This window comes from Bos indicus x Bos taurus, chromosome 5 (genome assembly GCF_003369695.1).
Source record: "Bos indicus x Bos taurus breed Angus x Brahman F1 hybrid chromosome 5, Bos_hybrid_MaternalHap_v2.0, whole genome shotgun sequence".
Lineage (NCBI taxonomy): Eukaryota > Metazoa > Chordata > Mammalia > Artiodactyla > Bovidae > Bos > Bos indicus x Bos taurus.
Window position 1 is genome coordinate 52931067 of NC_040080.1, and position 19863 is coordinate 52950929.

The 19863-nt window shown below is 45.7% G+C and overlaps 1 protein-coding gene across 1 annotated transcript in view; it reads right to left on the bottom strand.

The window, feature by feature from the left end:
- The window catches only part of STAB2 (stabilin 2), a 172033-nt gene that overhangs the window by 131241 nt on the left and 20929 nt on the right, over positions 1–19863 (bottom strand). The window contains exons 4-9 of the mRNA XM_027541952.1: positions 19559–19644; positions 18694–18763; positions 8219–8314; positions 3460–3585; positions 1995–2191; positions 49–182 (exon numbers count right to left, since the gene is read on the bottom strand). Of these exons, the coding sequence (XP_027397753.1) occupies positions 49–182; positions 1995–2191; positions 3460–3585; positions 8219–8314; positions 18694–18763; positions 19559–19644 (709 nt within the window). The remainder of the gene's footprint in view (positions 1–48; positions 183–1994; positions 2192–3459; positions 3586–8218; positions 8315–18693; positions 18764–19558; positions 19645–19863) is intronic.

Below are 19863 nucleotides of genomic sequence, written 5' to 3' on the forward strand. Positions count from 1 at the left end.
ACCACCTCCCCCTCTTGGAAACACCGTGGTGGAACTGAAAAGACTTACTTGGTTTGGCCTGGTGTGATGGTGGTGCAGTCTGCATGCGTGTGGCAGGGGTTGTTAGATTCACACACATCGGTCATACTGCATCCCACTCCAGGGACAAAGTTGCGGTAATGTTGCTTACACTCGCAGTAAGCCTTCAGCAGATGGGAAGAGAACAGAATGGTTTTCATTAGTCACTTAGGCTGACATTCTTAAATTCCTGTCTTTATCCTGGCATGCAAGCTGACTTGGGGTAGGTCTAAAGCATGGGCTGAAATTAAAATTCATCATTGTATCTAAAATTGGAAATCATGTTTTCTCATCCATTTGGGAATTCATACACTTTGTAATTCACCTTTCAGTTTCCTGGTTTGCTAACCCTGGGCCTCCCTGGTGCCATATTTCCTGCTCTTAGATTTAGATGGTGGAGATCGACATTCAGATGTATTATTTCTCTAAAATAGTGGTTTTCAACTGGGAGTCTCAACCCAAGGGACCTTGGTAATGCTTGGAGACATTTTCGATTGTAACAACAGGAGAAGGGGCCAGTGTCATGAGAGGCCAGGGATGCCGCTAACCATCCTGCAATGTACAGGACACTCCTTACAACAAAGAGGTCTCAGGTTCAAAGTGTTAATCATGCCCAGGTTGAGGAATGACTTGCTCTGGAAAAATGAATGTGAACAATGTTTCTGTGTGAACGATGTTTCTAAGACTTGAAAATATGCCTGGGGACTTTTTTTTTTTTTTAAGGGACGAGATATATTTTTAATCTCACTCCCTAGGTACAGGGCCTTGATTCACAATGTAACATGACTTTTCCCACGAGGGATCTCATTTAGAAGATGGGAATTCAGCCCTTTGAATTTCTTGCCAACCCGCCTCAGAAATCGATAGCAGAAATGTTGTGAGATGTATTCTTCTTCTTAGAGATGAGATCCGGTGGATTCTTTGCAGGGCACTCTAGGAGCATCCCCAGGGCATGCAGATGAGACTGTTGGGGACCTGTGGCTGGTTTTGGTCAGGCACTGAAGCCTTTCCTTTCCCTCAGGCAGCTGTAGTCTCCTGTATGGATGGATTTCCTCCACTGGGCACTTCACGTGCAATTATGGCTGCAGTAAGTGAAGTGAAGTCGCTCAGTTGTGTCCGACTCTTTGCGACCCCATGGACTGTAGCCTGCCAGGCTCCGCTGTCCATGGGATTTTCCAGGCAAGAGTACTGGAGTGGGTTGCCATTTCCTTCTCCAGGGGATCTTTCTGACTCAGGGATCGAACCCAGGTCTCCCGCATTGCAGGCAGATGCTTTACCCACTGAGCCACCAGGGAAGATCACATGGCTGCAGTAGGCACCCACTATTTGGTGGGTAAATGGGATATTGGGGAAATGTATCTCTTATCAGGATTCTGCAGCAAAGGTCTCCTGACCAGGCTGAATTTTACGTGGCAAGGTCATGATGTGATTTAGAGAAACACATATGGCTTACTGCAGGGCAACTTCATTGCTCCCTACAAATCTGTCCATGCTGCCTAACATTTTATCAGCGTTTATCTTTTTGGGGGGGACAGTTTTTTGGTCCTTAGAGTCCTCTATCACTTTGAAAAGACATTAGAGAGAATGGAGGATTGTGGGCGAAAGTCAATTACATATTCACTTAACAGTTAACGATGAATTTCTTAGTCAAATTTGAGTCATATGTATGTATTTTGTCAGTCATCAAACGGGACGGGGATAGAAGAGACAGTGAAGTTTCGACTAGATAGCTGAGCAAAGGCAAGTTCAGAGGGTAGATTAGGGCTCACTGAGGTTGACCCCAAGCACGTGGGGGTCTGGCTGGGGAGGAAGCCCAACCTGAGCATGGAAAGGGAGAAGTGGGAGGGCATAGATGACAAATTACACCCCGGCACAGTTTGGCCTTCGGTGGGTGGTCCTCCTCCTGTTCGCGTCAGTTCCAGACACCCTTAGCTCACCTGTCCAGGCCCGCTGTATCTGCACACCGTGGACTCTGTTGGGCAGTTTCCGAAGTTAACCTGGCAGGGGTCCACCGGGAGGCATACCTGGCCGTCCCCACGGTAGCCTTCTTGACATGTGCACCTGTGCTGATTTGGTCCCAGGTAGGTGCACCGAGCATGAGGGTGGCAGATATTTTGTGAACACGGATTGATGGCTGGAGAAGCAATGACCAAATAAGGTGGTTACCACATGCAGGGAGGGAGAGGGGAAATCAACTGTGAGGGAGGGAGAGGGGAAATCAACCAAGTGAAAAGTGAAAGGCGCTCAGTTGTGTCCGATTCTTTGCGACACCATGGACTGTGTAGCCCACCAGGCTCCTCTGTCCATTATATTCTCCAGGCAAGAATACAGGAGTGTGTAGCCATTCCCTTCTCCAGGGTATCTTCCCAACCCAGGGATCGAATCCAGGTCTCCTGCATTGCAGGTGGACTCTCTACCGTCTGAGCCACCAGGGAAGCCGCACAGGCAACCTAACAGTTTCAAGAGAGAGTAAAAAACATTTCATCTTACCTTCTGGATCACCTCCACCTACCAAATTGATTTATATATGCTTTGCAGGAATGATGGAGAAGGAAATGGCAACCCACTCCAGTACTCTTGCCTGGAAAATTCCATGGACTGAGAGGCTCCTCAGAGCCTCCTGGTAGGCTATAGTCCACGGGGTCGCAAAGAGCTGGACACGACTGAGTGACCTCAGATAACTACCAGTACTCTGATGATGTATTATTATGCCATGCTATGTGTGGATTTAAATATAAGGTGGCATGAAAGAAAGCACTAACATTTATAGAATTTATAATATGTACTGGCCCTTTTCTAAGCATTTGACATATATGAACTCAATTAAGCCTTACAATCCTCTAGGGTAGTTACCACTATTATGCCCATTTCATAGACAGGAAAATGGAGGCACAGGCAGATTCAAGAATTCGTCCAAGGTCATGTTGTCAGTTAACAGGCAGATCTGGGATGTATACACAGATGGCCTGGTTCCAATAGCATGTTCAGAACCGATTATAACCTCTCATGAAGTGAAAGAGCATGGAAAGAAGGGAGAAAGGAAGAAGCAAACAAAGTACATCCTATCCTAACACTGATTCAGGTAATATAAAGCAAAAACATATATATTTAAGGGATCAAACCTGGGTATCCTGCATTGCAGGCAGATTATTTACTGTCTGAGCCACTAGGGAAGCCCTAAAAATCTATAGATACACTTTGATAACAGGAGAAATGATCATTTATTGAAGAGCTACCACATGATGAGCATTTTGCCTAGAATTTTTAATATATATCATTCAACTGCACCGAGAAAAATAGAAGTGTTCATTGTGTTAATATTAAGAAGGCTGTGAGGCGTTTTTCTGATGAGGAATCTAACCATCTTAATGAATAAACCTGCAGGATGGAGGTTCTACTCACGCTCGCAGTGTTTGCCATCGCCTTTGTAATTGGGAAGGCATTTGCATTCTAGTTTGATTTCATCTTTGCTGGAAGGTGAGCATCTGGAATTTTCTGGGCAGAGCAAGGCTGCACATTCCGGGATGGCTGGAAAGGAAGATTGTTGAGGTAATTGCATTAGTAGTACAACCAGTTCTTAAAAAAACAACTCAACAAATACAATATTTCCTATTATTACAAAAGTGACCACAGATTCCTTGTAATAATTTAAAAAATACAGAATTTGTAAGGCAAAAATTAGCTGTCTTTTTAGTTTCATTCTCCTATCCCACTCTCAAAATAATCAATGGCAAAAACCAACATAATACATTTACATATAAGACATTTTTTAAACAAAATGGAATCCTGTTAAAATATTTAAGAACTTAATTTTTAATTTAACATTATGGAGGTATTTTGGAGAAGGCAATGGTACCCCACTCCAGTACTCTTGCCTGGAAAATCCCATGGACAGAGGAGCCTGGTGGGCTGCAGTCCATGGGGTCGCTAAGAGTCGGACACAACTGAGCAACTTCACTTTCAGTTTTCACTTTCATGCATTGGAGAAGGAAATGGCAACCCACTCCAGTGTTCTTGCCTGGAGAATCCCAGGGATGGAGGAGCCTGGTGGGCTGCCCTCTATGGGGTCGCACAGAGTTGGACACGACTGAAGCGACTTAGCAGCAGCAGCAGCATGGACGTATTTAAGGATGTACTTTGATCTCTAATGACTGCATAGTATTTTATAATATATCAACAGATGGTGCTTAGATGGCTTTTAAAAATGATAAAGAATCTGACATAAGGAGCCAGCTTGCAAAGCAAACAATTGGGACTGACACAGTAACACGTATGCTGCTAGAAGATATGACATGCCGGGGTCAGAGATAAAGGACAGTTTATCACTCACATCACCCACAGTAGCCAGAGGGTCAGCATTTTTGAACCAGTTCTTCCAAGCCCCAGTTCCCACCAGGCAATGCAAAGAGGGCCAGACTGAGACCTGAACAGGTGTCATTACAGAAGATGTGCCCTGACTTAGGGAAGTGAAATGCAGTTTTGTTCGTTTATCTTAAATAATAGGCAATGTTTTAGTTAAGGCCTGGGTAAGAGATAGAAATCACACAATTATTTAAACAGGGAAAGTTTTAGTATAAAGATTCATGAACAGATTAAAATGGCCCCTGAGAGTTAAAAAGAATTGGAAAGAATAAAGGGAGAAAAAGAGCCATCACTCCTCTTGGGTTAAGATCAGAGCAAGTCCTCCTCCCTCCAGAGCTGAGACACAGATGTCACTGGAAAGGAAAGGATCTTGGTCACTTCTATAGTGGAGAGGTTGCTGAGGTGTCCGATGGTGAGACTTATTGGACTCCATCCCTCTGGGGCTCCAGGGAAGATCATTCACGGGGAGGTGCTAAGCCTTAGGGCTCCCCTGGCGCCTGGGTAGGCTGCTCACCTCAGGACGTTACTGGAAGTAGGAGCTGAGAAGCCCATGCTCTCAGAAGCATGGTGCACTCCTGTGTGTGAGTGGGGGCGGGGTGGCTTCAGGAGCCAGCTGTGTGGCATGAAGGTGGGTGGTCAGTTCTCCAGGTGGCCAGTCCTGCGGGGCCCCTGGTGTGGATGCGGCTGAGGGGAGGGTGTGCAGAACAGCACGCCTACTCCTGAACTGGGGCACCAGCCTCACTGTCCAGGACTCCTGGTTGATGCTGCTGCTGCCTGAGTCAATCACCAGACAAGGCATGCAGATATCAAATACTGGAGCATCCTAATCCCCGCAGGAAGCTAGTGCTGGAGAAATGTGCAGGGCTGAGCAGTGGAGCAAAATTGTGTTCTTCAGGAACCTGGTGAGCGTGCTAAGCCAGAAACAAGACAAGAAAACCCTTCCTCCTTTGGTGTCCCTTTAGCGCCCTCTATTGGTGAGGTTTCACATCTTGCTGGCAGGCAAATGAGAAATATTTCAAAGCCTACTTTATATTCACAGAGCAGGCAAGAAGGGTGAATTTGGAGCTGAGAGGCAATCCATTAACAGGCAGTAAGTGTGCGTGTATTTGCTCCCAAGGGAGGTCTTATATCTTCCAAGGCTGTTCGCTATGCAGACATCCTCAGAAAGATGTTGGAACAAAGGGTAGTCAGTGTATGACTCTCAGTTCAGTTGCTCAGTCATGTCTGACTCTTTGCAACCCCATGGACTGCAGCATGCCAGGCCTCCCTGTCCATCACCAGCTCCCAGAGTTTATTCAAACTCATGTCCATTGAGCCAGTGATGCCAAACAACCATCTCATCCTCTGTTGTCCCCTTCTCCCCCCGCCTTCAATCTTTCCCAGCATCAGGGTCTTTTCCAATGAGTCACTTCTTTGCATCAAGTGGCCAAAGTATTGGTGCTTCAGCGGCAGCATCAGTCTTTCCAATGAATATTCAGGACTGATTTCCTTTAGGACGGACTGGTTGGATCTCCTTGCAGTCCAAGAGACTCTCAAGAGAATCTTCTCCAATACCACGGTTCAAAAGCATCAATTCTTTGGCGCTCAACTTTATAGTCCAACTCTCACATCCTGGACCTTTGTTGGCAAAGTAATGACTCTCAAGATGTGCACAAATGTGAGGTACACATTTGTCTCCCAATACTGGCTGGCTGAATCAAAAATTCAGAGAGAGTATCTTACATTTAGGTCTTTTCCATTTTGAGTTTATCTTTGTGTATGGTGTTAGGAAGTATTCTAATTTATAATAGCTAGGACATGGAAGCAACCTAGATATCCATCAACAGATGAATGGATAAAGAAGCTGTGGTACATATGTACAATGGGATATTACTCAGCCATCAAAAGGAATGCATCTGAGTCAGTTCTAATGAGATGGATGAATCTAGAGCCTATTATACAGAGTGAAGTAAGAAAGAGGAAAACAAATATGATATATTAATGCATATATATGGAATCTAGAAAGATGGTGCTGATGAACCTATTTGCAGGGCAGCAATGGAGACGCAGTCATAGAGAACTGACCTGTGGACATGTGGGGAAGGAGATGGTGGAACTCATGGAGAAAGCAGCATGGAAACAGACATATTACCATATGTAAAATAGATAGATAGCCATTGGGAATTTGCTGTATGATGCAGGGAGCTCAAACCTGTGCTCTGTGACAACCTAGAGGGGTGGGATGGGGTGGGAGGTGGGAGGGAGGCTCAGGAGGGAGGGAACATATGTATACCTATGGCTGATGCATGCTGATGTGCAGCAGAAACCAACACAATATTGTAAAGCAATTATCCTTCAATTAAGATTAAAATTTAAAAAATTCATAGAGAATATCCCCTCACCTCTTCCATAAAGTCAAATTGTTGCTGGGAAGGGGCTGCCTTTTCAGAGTCACATTTCAATCCCCCCCTCCTTTGCATCCATGTGGGATTATATGACTTGCTTACATTGATGGAATATTGGCCATCCTATGTACCATTCTAGACTTTATAAGCAGCTTTTTCTCTACACTCTATCCCTCCTTCTGTGGCTCAGTGCAGAGCATTCTGAGGTTCTATAGACTGACAGACACACACAGTGGAAAGCTCTGGATCCCTAAACACCATGTGGTGGGAGCTGGTATCAGCCAGGAACACACACATCGGACTGCTACCTGAGTAAGAAATAAATCTCTGCCGTGTTAAGCCAGAGCATCCCCAAATTCTCAGGTCACAGTGTCCTTGATGTTTCCGTGCCCTTCAGCCTTAGCCCGTCGGTGCCCTGGCAGCTGTCGCCTGCCTGCCGGGTGACTGCACTCCCATGCTGGTTTAGCAAACCAGCAAACTTCTCCCCTACCAAGCGGGCTGCCACCATACCTTCTCCAACAGGATTTGAACCCAGTCTTGGGGATGGCTGTCACCTTCTCTGTTATGCCCCATCAGCCCTGTGGTTTAATCTGTGTATTTATAGCCACTCTCCTATTACTAATTCTTTACATTAAACTTCCCTTGTTGCAATCACCCTGTGACCTCTATCTCTTGCTTGAGCCCAAGGGGATCAATTGTGTAGAGAATTTCAGTGACTTGAGTACCACCCAGCCCTTCATTATTTTGTGAACTTTGGTGAATCATTTAACCTTGGTGAGCCTCCATTTCCTGCTGATGCGCTCTGTCTTTGAGACCTATAAGTGAGAACACGCCTCATCTCCCTTACAAGGGACCTAACTGGCTGAAATGGCCCCAGCGTCTTCCTCTCCATCCCATCTTCACACTGCCACCAGCTTGGGCCTTCCTAAAACATGGCTGCAGCCATGTCACTGTGTTGTTCCCAAACCTTCTGGGACTTCCCATCTTCCATACTATCTCTCCCCTCTTCTTCCTCCCCCACCTCTCCCCCTCTCCCTTCCTCTCTTTTTGTCCTTTCTTTTAAAATTTTTGACGATATTCCAGCAAAACATTTGATGCACATCACCCACCTAGGGCCCCAGTACATGAACACACAAGTGAAATGCATACATTTGTGTATTTGATTTGTATGATATATTAACTGTTAGTCGCTCAGTGATGTCCTACTCTTTGCGACCCCATGGATTATAGCCCACCAGGCTCCTCTGTCCATGGGATTCTCTAGGCAAGAATACTGGAATTGGTAGCCATTCTCTTCTCCTGGGGATCTTCCTGACCCAGGGATCAAACCCAGGTCTCCTGCATTGAGGGTAGATTCTTTATCATCTGAGCCACCAGGGAAGCCCAGTGGAATAAAGGAAACTAGCGATACTTACGCTCATCACAGTTGCGGCCAGTGTACCCAGAGTAGCACTCACAGGTCCCATCACCGTGTATTCCACTGTTGCATACTCCATGCACACAGCTGCACACTGTGGACAGAAAATGGGGACTTCTCGTTACCTGATATAGACTTCCTCCAGAGATTCTGGAAGGGTACTGTTTTCAGATGGTGTAGACTGAGATTCTGCTTGATGAAGTGGGGAAAACCATGGGTGTGAAGCCCTAGAGACCTGGGCTTGACTCTTGGCTTCTTTTTATTAGCTTCAGTTTACAGTAAGTCCCCTACATACAAATGAGTTCCTTTCTGAGCACACGTTCGTTAGTCCAATTTGTTCGTAAGTCCAACCAAGTTAGTCTAGGTACCCAACTAACACAATAGGCTATATAATACTGTACTATAATAGGTTTATCATAATTTTCACACTAATAATAAATACAAAACAAAAATAAAGAAAGCTTTTAAAATCTTACAGTACACTACCTTGAAAAGTACAATAGTATAGTACAGCAGATGGCATACAAGGGCTGGCTTTGAGTGAAGAGGGAAGAAGAATTACTGACTGGAGGAGGGAGAGTAGGTGGGAAATAGTAGAGCTGAAGGATTGTCAGCAATAGGAGATGGAGGGCAAGCTGCAATTTCATGGCACGGTTTCTGGTTTCTTACTGGAACCAGATGCATGTTCATATCTTTGAAAGTTCACAACTTGCCTGAAGGGGACTTACTATATTTGTCTATGTGTGTGTGACTGCTCAGTCGTGTCTGACTCTTTTTGCAAGTCCATGGACTGCAGTCTGCCTGGCTCCTCTGTTCTTGGGATTTCCCAAGCAAGAATATTGGAGTGGGTTGCCATTTCCTGCTCCAGGGGATCTTTCCAACCCAGGGATTGGACCCGCATCTCCTGCAAGTCTTCTGCATTGACAGGAGGATTCTTTACTGCCGAGCCTCTATAACATGTAGAAAATGATGCCCACTTCATGGGATTTCTATAGAGTTTAATGAGGACATGTATATAAAGCACAGGTGGCATATCACAGGTACTGGAGTGCTATTCCTTGCTTTCAAGTTAGTTACTTCATCTCCCGATACCTCAATATAATGTCTTATATACACACCTGTCACATTTAAAAGAGAATTGCTACTGACTCAATTGCTGTTGGCAGGAGGAATCTACAGGAAATCTACTCCCCAAATGATGAGGGCAATGCAAATATAAAGAAGAAATTTTAAAGGCTAGAGAAAAACTAAGCCACATTGACTAGCTTGAAACAGATGACTTTTCAGCCCTGCGACAGATCCCTTCAGGAATGAGAAATGAGGGACTTCCCAGTTGTCCAGTGGTTAAGAATCTGCCTTCCAATGCAGGGGATGTAGGTTCAATCCCTGGTCAGGGAACTAAGATCCCATGTGCTGCTGGGTATCTAAGTCCACGTGCTGCAACTACTGAGCCCCGGCACAACTAGAGAGAAGCCCATGCTCAGCAATGAAGAAGCTGCATGCTGCAACAAAGACCTGACGGAGCCAAATAAAGTTTTTTTTTTTTTTTTAAAGGAATGAGAAATGAAGCACATTTGAAATAAATATTCATCTCTTTAGCACTCAGCTTGTGGTTCATTTGTAGAAAGATTTACTGTCTGACTGAGTCACCAGCATCCTCTGCCCAGCCCCCTGTGAAGTGTATTGTATGGGTTTCCTTTTGCTGCTGTAACAAATTTCCACAAAGTCAGTGGCTTAAAACAACACACATTTGTTATTTTATAGTTCTGTATGTTTTAAGTCTGAAGTATGTCTCCTTGGGCTAATGCTTTCAAATTGCGGTGCCAGAGAAGACTCTGGAGAGTCCCTTGGACTACAAGATCACCCAGTTAATCTTAAAGAAAATCAACCCTGAATATTTACTGGAAGGACTGATGCTGAAGCTCCAATACTTTGGTCACCTGGTGCAAAGAGGTAACTCATTGGAAAAGACCCTGACACTGGGAAAGATCGAAGGCAAAAGGAGACAGGGGAGGCAGAGGAAGAGATGGTTAGATAGCATCTCTGACTCAATGGACATGAATCTGAGCAAACTCCAGGAGATCGTGGAGGACAGAGGGGCCTGGCATGCTATTGTCCATGGGGTTGCAAAGAGTTGGACATGACTTAGCGACTGAACAACAAAGGTCAGAAGTCTGAACTATGTCTCCCTGGACTAAAATCAAGTTATTCATTGGGCTGTATTTCTTCTAGAGACTCTAGAGGACAATCTGCTCCCTTGCCTTTCCAGCCTCTAGAGGTTGCCAGCATTCCTGGGCTCCTGGCCCCTTTCTCCATCTTCAAAGTTAGTGACATGAGGCCAAATCCTTCTCAAATTGCCGTCTCTACTGGTCCTCTCTCTTCTGCCTTCCTCTTCCACTTACAAGGACCTTTGTGACCACATTGGGCCCACCTGGATAATCCAGGCAACTTCTCCCATTTTAAATCACCTATTTAGCGATCTCAATTTCCCTCTGCCTGTAGCCTACCATATTCTCAAGTTTCAGGACTTAGAACACGGGTATCTCTGAGGGGACCACTATCCTGACTACAATGCATGTGTTTAGTACACATAAGTCAATTTAACATTAGCTCAAGTGAAACATTATTAAGAACACACCAGCTTAAATCCTAATCATGCCAGAAAAGCCAGATGAATTAAGCTTTAAGTATTCCAAATATCTAATAAACCTTCACATTCTTTGCATTCTTTGTTACATATCCCCCTTAATCCTCTGAGCTTCAATCTCCATGGGAACCAGCCTCTTGCAGGTTCTATCCTATTTTGCCCAGACTATTGCAGTAGCATTTTACCTGGACTTCTTGTCTGACTTCTCACCTCTGCATGTTTTCCATTTCATTTGATCAGTAATGGCATCAAGGTGATCTTCCCCCAAATATCTCAATGACTCCCAGTTGCTAACCTAATGAAATCTAAATTCCTGTTTGGAAAACAAGGTCCTCTCCAAGCCGACTCCAATCTTTAACAATTTTCATGTTCATCTTTCACCATTTCATTTTATACATCCTAGTATTTAAGTGCATGGGAAGACTCACTAGCTCACCTTCTTCAAAACAGGTATTGAACATGGATGCATAGGGTGCTGTGCTCGGGACTGAGGACCCGAAGTCCCTGCCCACAAAGAGCTCACAATTGGAAGGCAGGAGAAAGCAGCCCATCACAACATGGCGTGATCAATGCTATGACATAAGATATGACATACAAGTCATACGACATAACAATAGTCAAGTACAGGTGTGAAAATTGATCCATAAAGAAGACTGAGTGTCAAAGAATTGATCCTTTCGAACTGTGGTACTCAAGAAGACTCTTGAGAGTCCCTTGGACTGCAAGGAGATCAAACTAGTCAATCCTAAAGGAAATCAACACTGAATATTCATTGGAAGGACTGATATTGAGGCTCCAGTACTTTGGCCACCTGATGTGAAGAGCCGATTCATTGGAAAAGACCCTGTTGCTGGGAAAGATTGAGGGCAGGAGGAGAAGGGGGAGACTGAGGATGAGATGGTTAGAAAGCATCACTGACTCAATGGACACGAATTTGAGTAAATTCCTAGAGACAGTGGAGGACAGAGGAGCCTGGCATGCTATAGTCTATGGGGTTCCAAAGAGTCAGACAAGACTTACTGACTGAACACAACAAGCAATGAGTCAATGGCTATGACGGCTGGCCAGGAAGAAATGGGAAGGCTGTCCAGGGAGAGATGGGGGTGGAGCTGTCCTGGGAAAGATCGTGCCCAGCGGAGGTGGCAGGACACGCACGCTGTACTTCACAACTCCATGCTTTGGCCTCCACTGTGCTCCCTTCTGCATGCAGTTGAAATCCTCATCTTCCAGGCCAGCTAGAGCCCCTCTCCTCTGTGGTGCCATCTCAGAGGTGTCAGGACAGAACCTGTGTCTCTCTGGGCTCCAGCAATACTTTCTTTGTACCTTGTTCACTATCACATTCTGCTGCAACTATTCATTTTGTGGTGCCCGCCAAATATCACCAGGAACACAGCAGTGGTTCAAATCGGCAGTGCTGGGGTGGGGGTGGGGTGCGGCGGTCCTGGAGAAGTAGCAGTAGCCACTTGTGTTAACCAGGAGGGATGGCGGTTGGGTTGCCCTCTGTCGCTGTTTATTTCTCTATTCAGGCATGACAAGTTGGTGGCCTAGTTTTTGTCTTGTTCCAGCACAGACAGAGGCATCATGGATGGTGACACTCTGTGACACTGCATATGCTCAGCAGAGCCACACCACGGCCTGGCTGGGAACAACTAGGCTAGCAACTGGCCTACAGCTGTCGGGGGCTCTGTTTCTCTTTGTCTATTTTTCTCTTCTATTCCATTAGAATCCCACGGAAGGCTTTCCCTTGCCTTCTGCTTCCCTACAACATCTTTTAGAGCACCTTATAACAATACTGACAACTGCACAGCTCAGTTTGAATAAAGACAGCATCCTGCTGGGTTAGGGTGAGGACAGCGAAGCAGGGGATTTCAAATGCAGAGTGGAATCCTGCTTCTCTCTCTCTCTCTCTCTCTTTTTTTAACATTTTGATGCTTTGCTTGATAATTTAAAAATATCATTGTCATGGGTTGAATTTCATCCCCTCCAAAGTCCTAACTCCGAGGACCTCAGAACGAGACCTTATTTAGAAGTAGAGTTATTACTGTAGATATAAGTAGCTAAGATGAGGTCCTGCTGGAGTGGAGTGGCTTCAGTCCAATATGATTTATAAGAGGAGGCAAGAACACAGACAGCAAGAAGATGATCGAGTGAAGACCGCGGCGCTGACTGCAGTGATGTGCCCACAAACCCAGAAGTGCCTGGGGCTTCCAGAAGCTGGAAGAGACAGGAAGGACTCTCTCCTAGAGGCTTCCAAAGGAGCCTGGCCCTGCTTACATGCAGATTGTGAGCTTTTCGCTTCCAGAACTGAGACAATACATTCATGTCTTTAAATCACCCGGTGTGCCACAGTTTGTCACAGCCACCCTAATCTTAAAAAACGATTTCTCTCAATTACTGAGTTTTTGATGCCTCCTTAAATTTTGCACCTAAGACATGTTCCTCTTCACCTTGGCCTAGCACTGGCCCTGCCTGACCCTTTATCAAGCCCTCCCTCTCCTTCAGGCACTTTGTCACATGCTTTACAGGCATGATCTCATCTGACGCTCACAGCACCCAGGGAAACATGACAATTAACCCCATGCTACATATACAAAATGGGAGACAATTAGCTCCAGAACTTATTCAAATGATTGAAGAATTAAATGGATTTGCAATTATCATCTTCCCTTCAAAAATCAATTTATCATGGTTTCCATATTAGCAAAGCACTTTGATGTCAACCTCTGGCTGTAGCCTTCTGAACAGAGTTCCAGAGGGAAGTCGAATTGGTCGTGGAGATAACTGGGTTGACGTGGGAGTGTTCTATGGACTTGGTAGCAAAGATGTAAATTAGTTCAATTAAAAAAATATCTACCCAGTTCCAACTGAGTGGCAGGCACTGGGTTAGGCACTGGGTATGCAAATAAGTCATTCACAACATCTGGATTCAAGCTGCTCACAGTGCAGTGGCACGACCAGACTCTAAAAGATACAGTGATGCCGCACGTGCTAAACGTTGTCATGTACCCAGTGGATGGGGTGCAAGGGCAGGAGAGGGGAGTCGAATGTGACTCAGCCCCTGCTCTCAACCTCAGTGCTAGCTACAAAGGCCTGTCCTCCTCCCTAAGCTTCCCTTTCAGGCACCCCGTGTCCTGGCCTCTGGCACGATCTCTATACTGGATTAACTGACCTGGCACAGTAGCTTTCAGGAGCTTCTGACACCCATTGCTGCCAGTCACTGCCCAGAAAGTGTCCTTGGGAAGGAGATATGAGTGGCAGAGGGATTCCCAAATGTCACTGAAAGAGCCCTGGGCATTTGTGAAACCAGCTACAGTAAATCTGTAGAGACATGTGAACCTTGGGGTATGGGACCCTAAACAGCCAAAGCCGTGACCATTGGGGTCAGAGGGACAGGGCACAAAGCCCCCTGTGCCACGCCCCTCGGCAGAGTAGGCTGCCCTCTTGTGTTCCTGTAGCATCCTGCATGTGTGGTGCGCACTGGCTCAGAAGCATCACCCACATTTCCAGATCCTTGGGGGTGGGGAGCTATTCTTCCCCCTCTTTGGATGCCCATCGCCTGTAAGGGGTCTAACGCAAGGTGGATGTGTGCCAGGGGCTGAATGGTGCAGTGGTTGGGTGCCCAGGTTCTGGAGTAAGACACCTGGGGTCAAACCCTGCCTCTATTCCTAAAGTAGCTGCAGGACCTTGAGCAACCTCGCTGCTTCTTCATTCATAACTCAAGGAACCCAGCTTGCAGAGCTGTTCCAAAGAGATTCTGTGTGTCAAGTTTTGTGCACTGCCTGGTGCCCAGCAGGCATTCAGCTATTATTAACAAGGCATGACTGTGGGACAGATCTGGGATCATGTGAGAGAGAGGGGGCTTTGTATTCTGCCTTAACCTGGGGTGAGGCACTGAGCAGGTGAGGGCCTTGGTGGTTGAGATGAATACCCTTGATAAATGCAGCTTGAAATTACCTCTGAGCACATCAAGAATCAGGTATGAGAATGCTCCGGCAGCAGGTTAAAGTCAGTGTTAAAAATAAAACTGCAACTCATAGCTGTCCTACTTACAGGCAGAATCGCCACCGCCAATGGCCAGTGCCTCAGTGGGTGGAACAACACTGGCACCCAGTGGATGCTTGGCTAAAAAGGTTCGCAGGTTCCCCCAGTTCTTGCCAATGGGAAATGGTCAGCATCACTGAGCCATCCTGCAGTCACAGGTGAATGAATGCTCTCCTTACTGTAGAACTGCTCTTGTCCTCACTTAATACCAATACTTGCTTTCACCAAGTGCTCATGACATGCTGCTAAGAGCTTTTCTACAAGTTAATCCCATGAGGCAGGTATTATTATTCCTGTTTTATAGATGAGGAGGGCATAGAGAGGTTCAATAGCTTGCCTCAAATCCCATAGCAACTGGGCTTAGTTTCAAACTCAGGCCTGCGTGACTTGAAGCCTGCTCCCTTGGCCATTATGGTCTAGAGCTACACTATCCAATATGGGAGCCACTAGCCCCTTGAGGCTGCTGCTACTGCTAAGTTGCTTCAGTTGTGTCCGACTCTGTGTGACCCCATAGACGGCAGCCCACCTGGCTCTCCTGTCTCTGAGATTCTCCAGGCAAGAACACTGGAGTGGGTTGCCATTTCCTTCTCTAATGAAACTGAAGTCGCTCACTCGTGTCCGACTCTTAGCGACCCCATGGACTGCAGCCTACCAGGCTCCTCTGTCCATGGGATTTTCCAGGCAAGAGTACTGGAGTGGGGTGCCATTGCCTTCTCCTCCACTTGAAGCTATTTAAGTTTAAATTGAGTAACATGAGCTAAGGGGCTTCCCAAGTGGGGCTAGAGGTAAGGAACCTGCCTGCCAGTGCAGGATATATAAGAGAGTCAGGTTCAATCCCTGGGTCAGGAAGATCCCTTGGAGGAGGGCACAGCAACCCACTCAAGTATTCTTGCCTGGAGAATCCCATGGACAGAGGAGCCTGTTGGGTTACAGTCCAAGGGGTTGCAAAGAGTTGGACACAACTGAAGCAACTTAGCATGCATACATGCCTTGCAGCTACCATGTTGGATAATGAAGATCAGGACATTCCATCATCTTACAAAGTTCTGTTGGAACTAAGAACTGGGAGTCTTATCTCCCGAATCTCAGTTTAGGTTTCCAATTTTCTGGCTCAAAAATTTGGATTTTCAACAAACCACCTTGCTCCCTTTCACTTGCCCTTTCCCCATGGCACAAAGAGGTGTAAAGAGAGGCCACTTTTTTAATTAAAAAATGTTTGGAATTTCCATGTATGTCTATGCTCATTAGCAACCAACACCAGTTTCCTGGAAGTGACATGAGCTCATCTTTCTAAATTTTTATCCACAAACAATTACTTGGCTTTCTTGCTAAGTAAGCAGTGTGGGCTTCTTTCTTCCCATTTCAGTATTTATTTAAAATATGTGATTTAAACTGTATTGTGGCAAAGAAGGGACAATTTGTTTATCATGTTCTTGGTAAACAATTGGTTGATTACATTTTACTGTCTTTTAATGTATTAGTTTGGCCAAAAAGGTCATTCAGGAATTTTGGCCAATCCAATATAATGTTAAAGAAACACTCAGAATGCTAACATCTGGTTTAAATTTGGTTTTGCTAACACTCTTATGAAATACTATTTTATAAAGTAATGGGTTAAGAAAAACATAAGATTGGGAGGGAACACTAGGAAAGAGTAGGTATTAATCATAGTCATAATAATTGCTAACACTTGTGCACCGATTATCTCGTTAGATCCTCATGATAATTCTAAAGGAGGCAATGTTGTTTCTATTTTTACAGAAGAAGATGCAGAAAGCATGCTCAGTAAACTTAAGGTTTCCACAATTTGCAGCAGCCCTGGGACTGAAACCCAGTCTGAGTCTAAAGCTAATCACCTCGACACCATGCCTCCCAACACCCATGCTTCTGGGTCAGGACAGAAGCAGATAAAGACAGCATCGGCCTCCATGGACCCCATGGATTAGAGGGAGATAATAGCTTCATTATTACAAAGGAAACTTGCTATAGAGTGCACAAACTTACAGGGGTGGGATGTCTGTATTTTTTTTGCCAAAAATATTTAAATCAATGCAGTACCTAGCAAATATGATTTTTCCATAAAAGCCAAACCAAAGTGGTGTTGGAGAAAGGTGACCTGACCTATCCTTTTAAGGGAGACTAAGGCTCTGGCAGACACTGTCCCTACCATGCCTACAATGCCTCCCAATCTCAGACCTCACAAAGTCCATGTGTTCAGCTCCCCTCCAGCAGCAGTAGCCTGTGGACACTTTCTGGGATGGCTCTTCCACCGGCTGCTTCACCGGGGGCTGGAAGTGCCGGGAAATGAATGACTCTGCCCTAATGACTACATGTGTTAGCTTCCTGTTGCTGTTGTAACAAATTGCCACAAACCTAGTGTCTTAAACCACACACATTTACTGTCTTACAGTTTGGGAGGTCAGAAACCCAAAGCAGTTGTACTAAGATCGATCAAGGTGTTGCTGGTTCCACTCCTTTCTGGAGGGGAGTATTCTTTCCCTGCCTTTTTCAGCTTTGAGATGCTGCCCACACTGCCTGGCTCGTGGCCCCCTCCACCTTCAAAGCCAGCAAGATGGAGCCTTTCTCCCATCTTGCCACTCTTATATCTCATCACATCTGGAGTCTTTCACACATCAGAAGGTACATATCTATATCTTCTGTCTCTGTCTCCCTCCTCCACATTTAAGGACCTTTGTGATAACATTGAGTCCACCAGGATAATCCTGGATAATCTCTTCATGGTAAAGTCAGATGATTAGCAACTGTAATTCCAGTTCAGTTCAGTCGCTCAGTCGTGTCTGACTCTTTGCAACCCCATGGACTGCAGCATGCCAGGCTTCCCTGTCCATCACCAACTCCTGGAGCTTGCTTATACTCATGTTCATCGAGTCGGTGATGCCATCCATCCATCTCATCCTCTGTCATCTGCTACCTTAATTTCCCCTTGCCATGGAAGGCAACAGATTCCCAGGTCCATGGTATTAGAATGTGGACATTTTGGTGGCGAGGAAGTGGGGTTCCATTATTCTGCCCACTACCCCAAGGCTCCCTCTCCTCTCATGTGAGGTAACTCCAAGGTGAGTGTTCTTTGCAGACTCCAGAGTTCCCCAGGGGATTAAGCTCTAGTCATCCACGCTGGTCTCTGGCTTGACAGCACACCCTTTATTTCCTCTATGTCACTTTCTTAGTGTTTCCCTGGGTCCCCTCTCAAATATGCTACTTACATGAGAACGTTTGCAGAATGGGTCAGCTTTGGGGAGAACCAACAATGAGAGAGTGGATAAACCCATGTTGGGGACAAATCCATAATCTGCAAAATGGGACCAACAACCTCTGATGACCTCAGGTGTTTGTGAACTCCCGAAAGGAAGGGATAGGTTAGAATGTGTTGGGACCTGTGGTGGATATAGAGGCCCCTGGGGAGAAGGTCAGTGCTGAGACCACAGTCTAGAAAGACCTCAGGGAGTAGCTGGGCAGGAAAACAACTGGTGGATGTTGGATCCTGGAGCCTAGAGCGAGGTAATCCTATACCCCCAAGTTTGTCAGGAAGCATTCTTGGTGAGTGGCTGCCTGCAAGTGCCGACCACAGACATAGTGTCTGTCCTTTCAGACTGCCTTTTAAAAGATTTGTTGTCAACTTGTTGTCTTGTCTGTGCAGCCTTGGTTTGGAGAATTGTTCTGCATTCCCCCACAAGGAACTTTATTTCCGGGGTGTTGAGGTGTATAAACCATGTCCGACTTTGGACCTTCACAAATGCATTTGATGACACCAAAGTGAGACATACCTGCTGAACAGTTGGGCCCAAATACGTTGTCAGCAGCGCAGATTTCACAGGCTGTTCCACTGAATTCTTCCTGCAGGACACCAGGGGGGAGGGTGTTAGACCCAAGCAATCTGTGTTACCCACGAAGACCATAGATTTCTGACTCTCCGGTCAGCATTCATTTCTCAAATGGATCTTCCCTCTGTGCCTGTCCTGAAACTCTCTTTCTTCTTTGCTCTTTTTTTGTGTTATAATTTGTACATTCATTCCTTGAATCAGTCTGGAGCTAAGAATCTGGAGCTCTTCTGAAGAAAGTTGCTTCAAAGGTATAACTAGAGAATCAGCACTGATGGCCACATCCTAAATCCACCCAAGGGTGAAATGAATACATTCTCAGTTTTGCAATTCTAAAGACAGTTGAGCTCAATTCTTTTCAGAGGGTTTCTTTGTATTCCCATAGTGTAAGGCTTGAAGCTTGCAAAAAGTCCCTTTCATGGGATAGCAAAGAAATTCCTCAATTGGCAGACCAAGCGCTCACCATGGGTCTGAGTACAGCTTCAAAGACTAGTCTGCCAATAGTGGTGACTTTGAAGGGTAACAATGACACAATTTCTAGAGCCCTGCATTGTTCTCATCTCAGTTTTTCAACAAGTATAATTGCTTCAGTATTATTATTAAATTCATTTTACAGATGGATTCACTTAAGGCTGAGCAGTTAACTGACTTGCTCTAAGGTCCCCCAGCCTGTAACATGCATACACTTCCCCCACTCACCCCCACTAACATCGCTGCTTCTTAGAGTCTTCACCCAGTGTGTGTTTACAGAGGGACAACAGGTAAGGAGACAGCAGAGTCAGGAAGGAGGAGAATACTGTTTTGAACTTACCTGGCATAAGCAGCTTCCATTTCCTTCCATGCCTTCAGCACAACGGCCCCGGCCACTGCAGGGGGACCTTGCTCCTCCCGGGCACTCTGGGGAATCAAAGAGCAGATATATTCATTTGAAACTGCACGCAAGCATTCTGCAAAGATGCATGAAGCATCTGCTAGGTGCCAGGGATAAGAAATAATTGAAGACCGTGCAGGCATCATCTAAGGTTACTTAGGGGAGAGGAAGGAATCACAATGTAGTCAGGGACTGTACTAGGACCTGTCAGACCTTCTGCCCTTTCTTGAACATTTGCTGTTGAC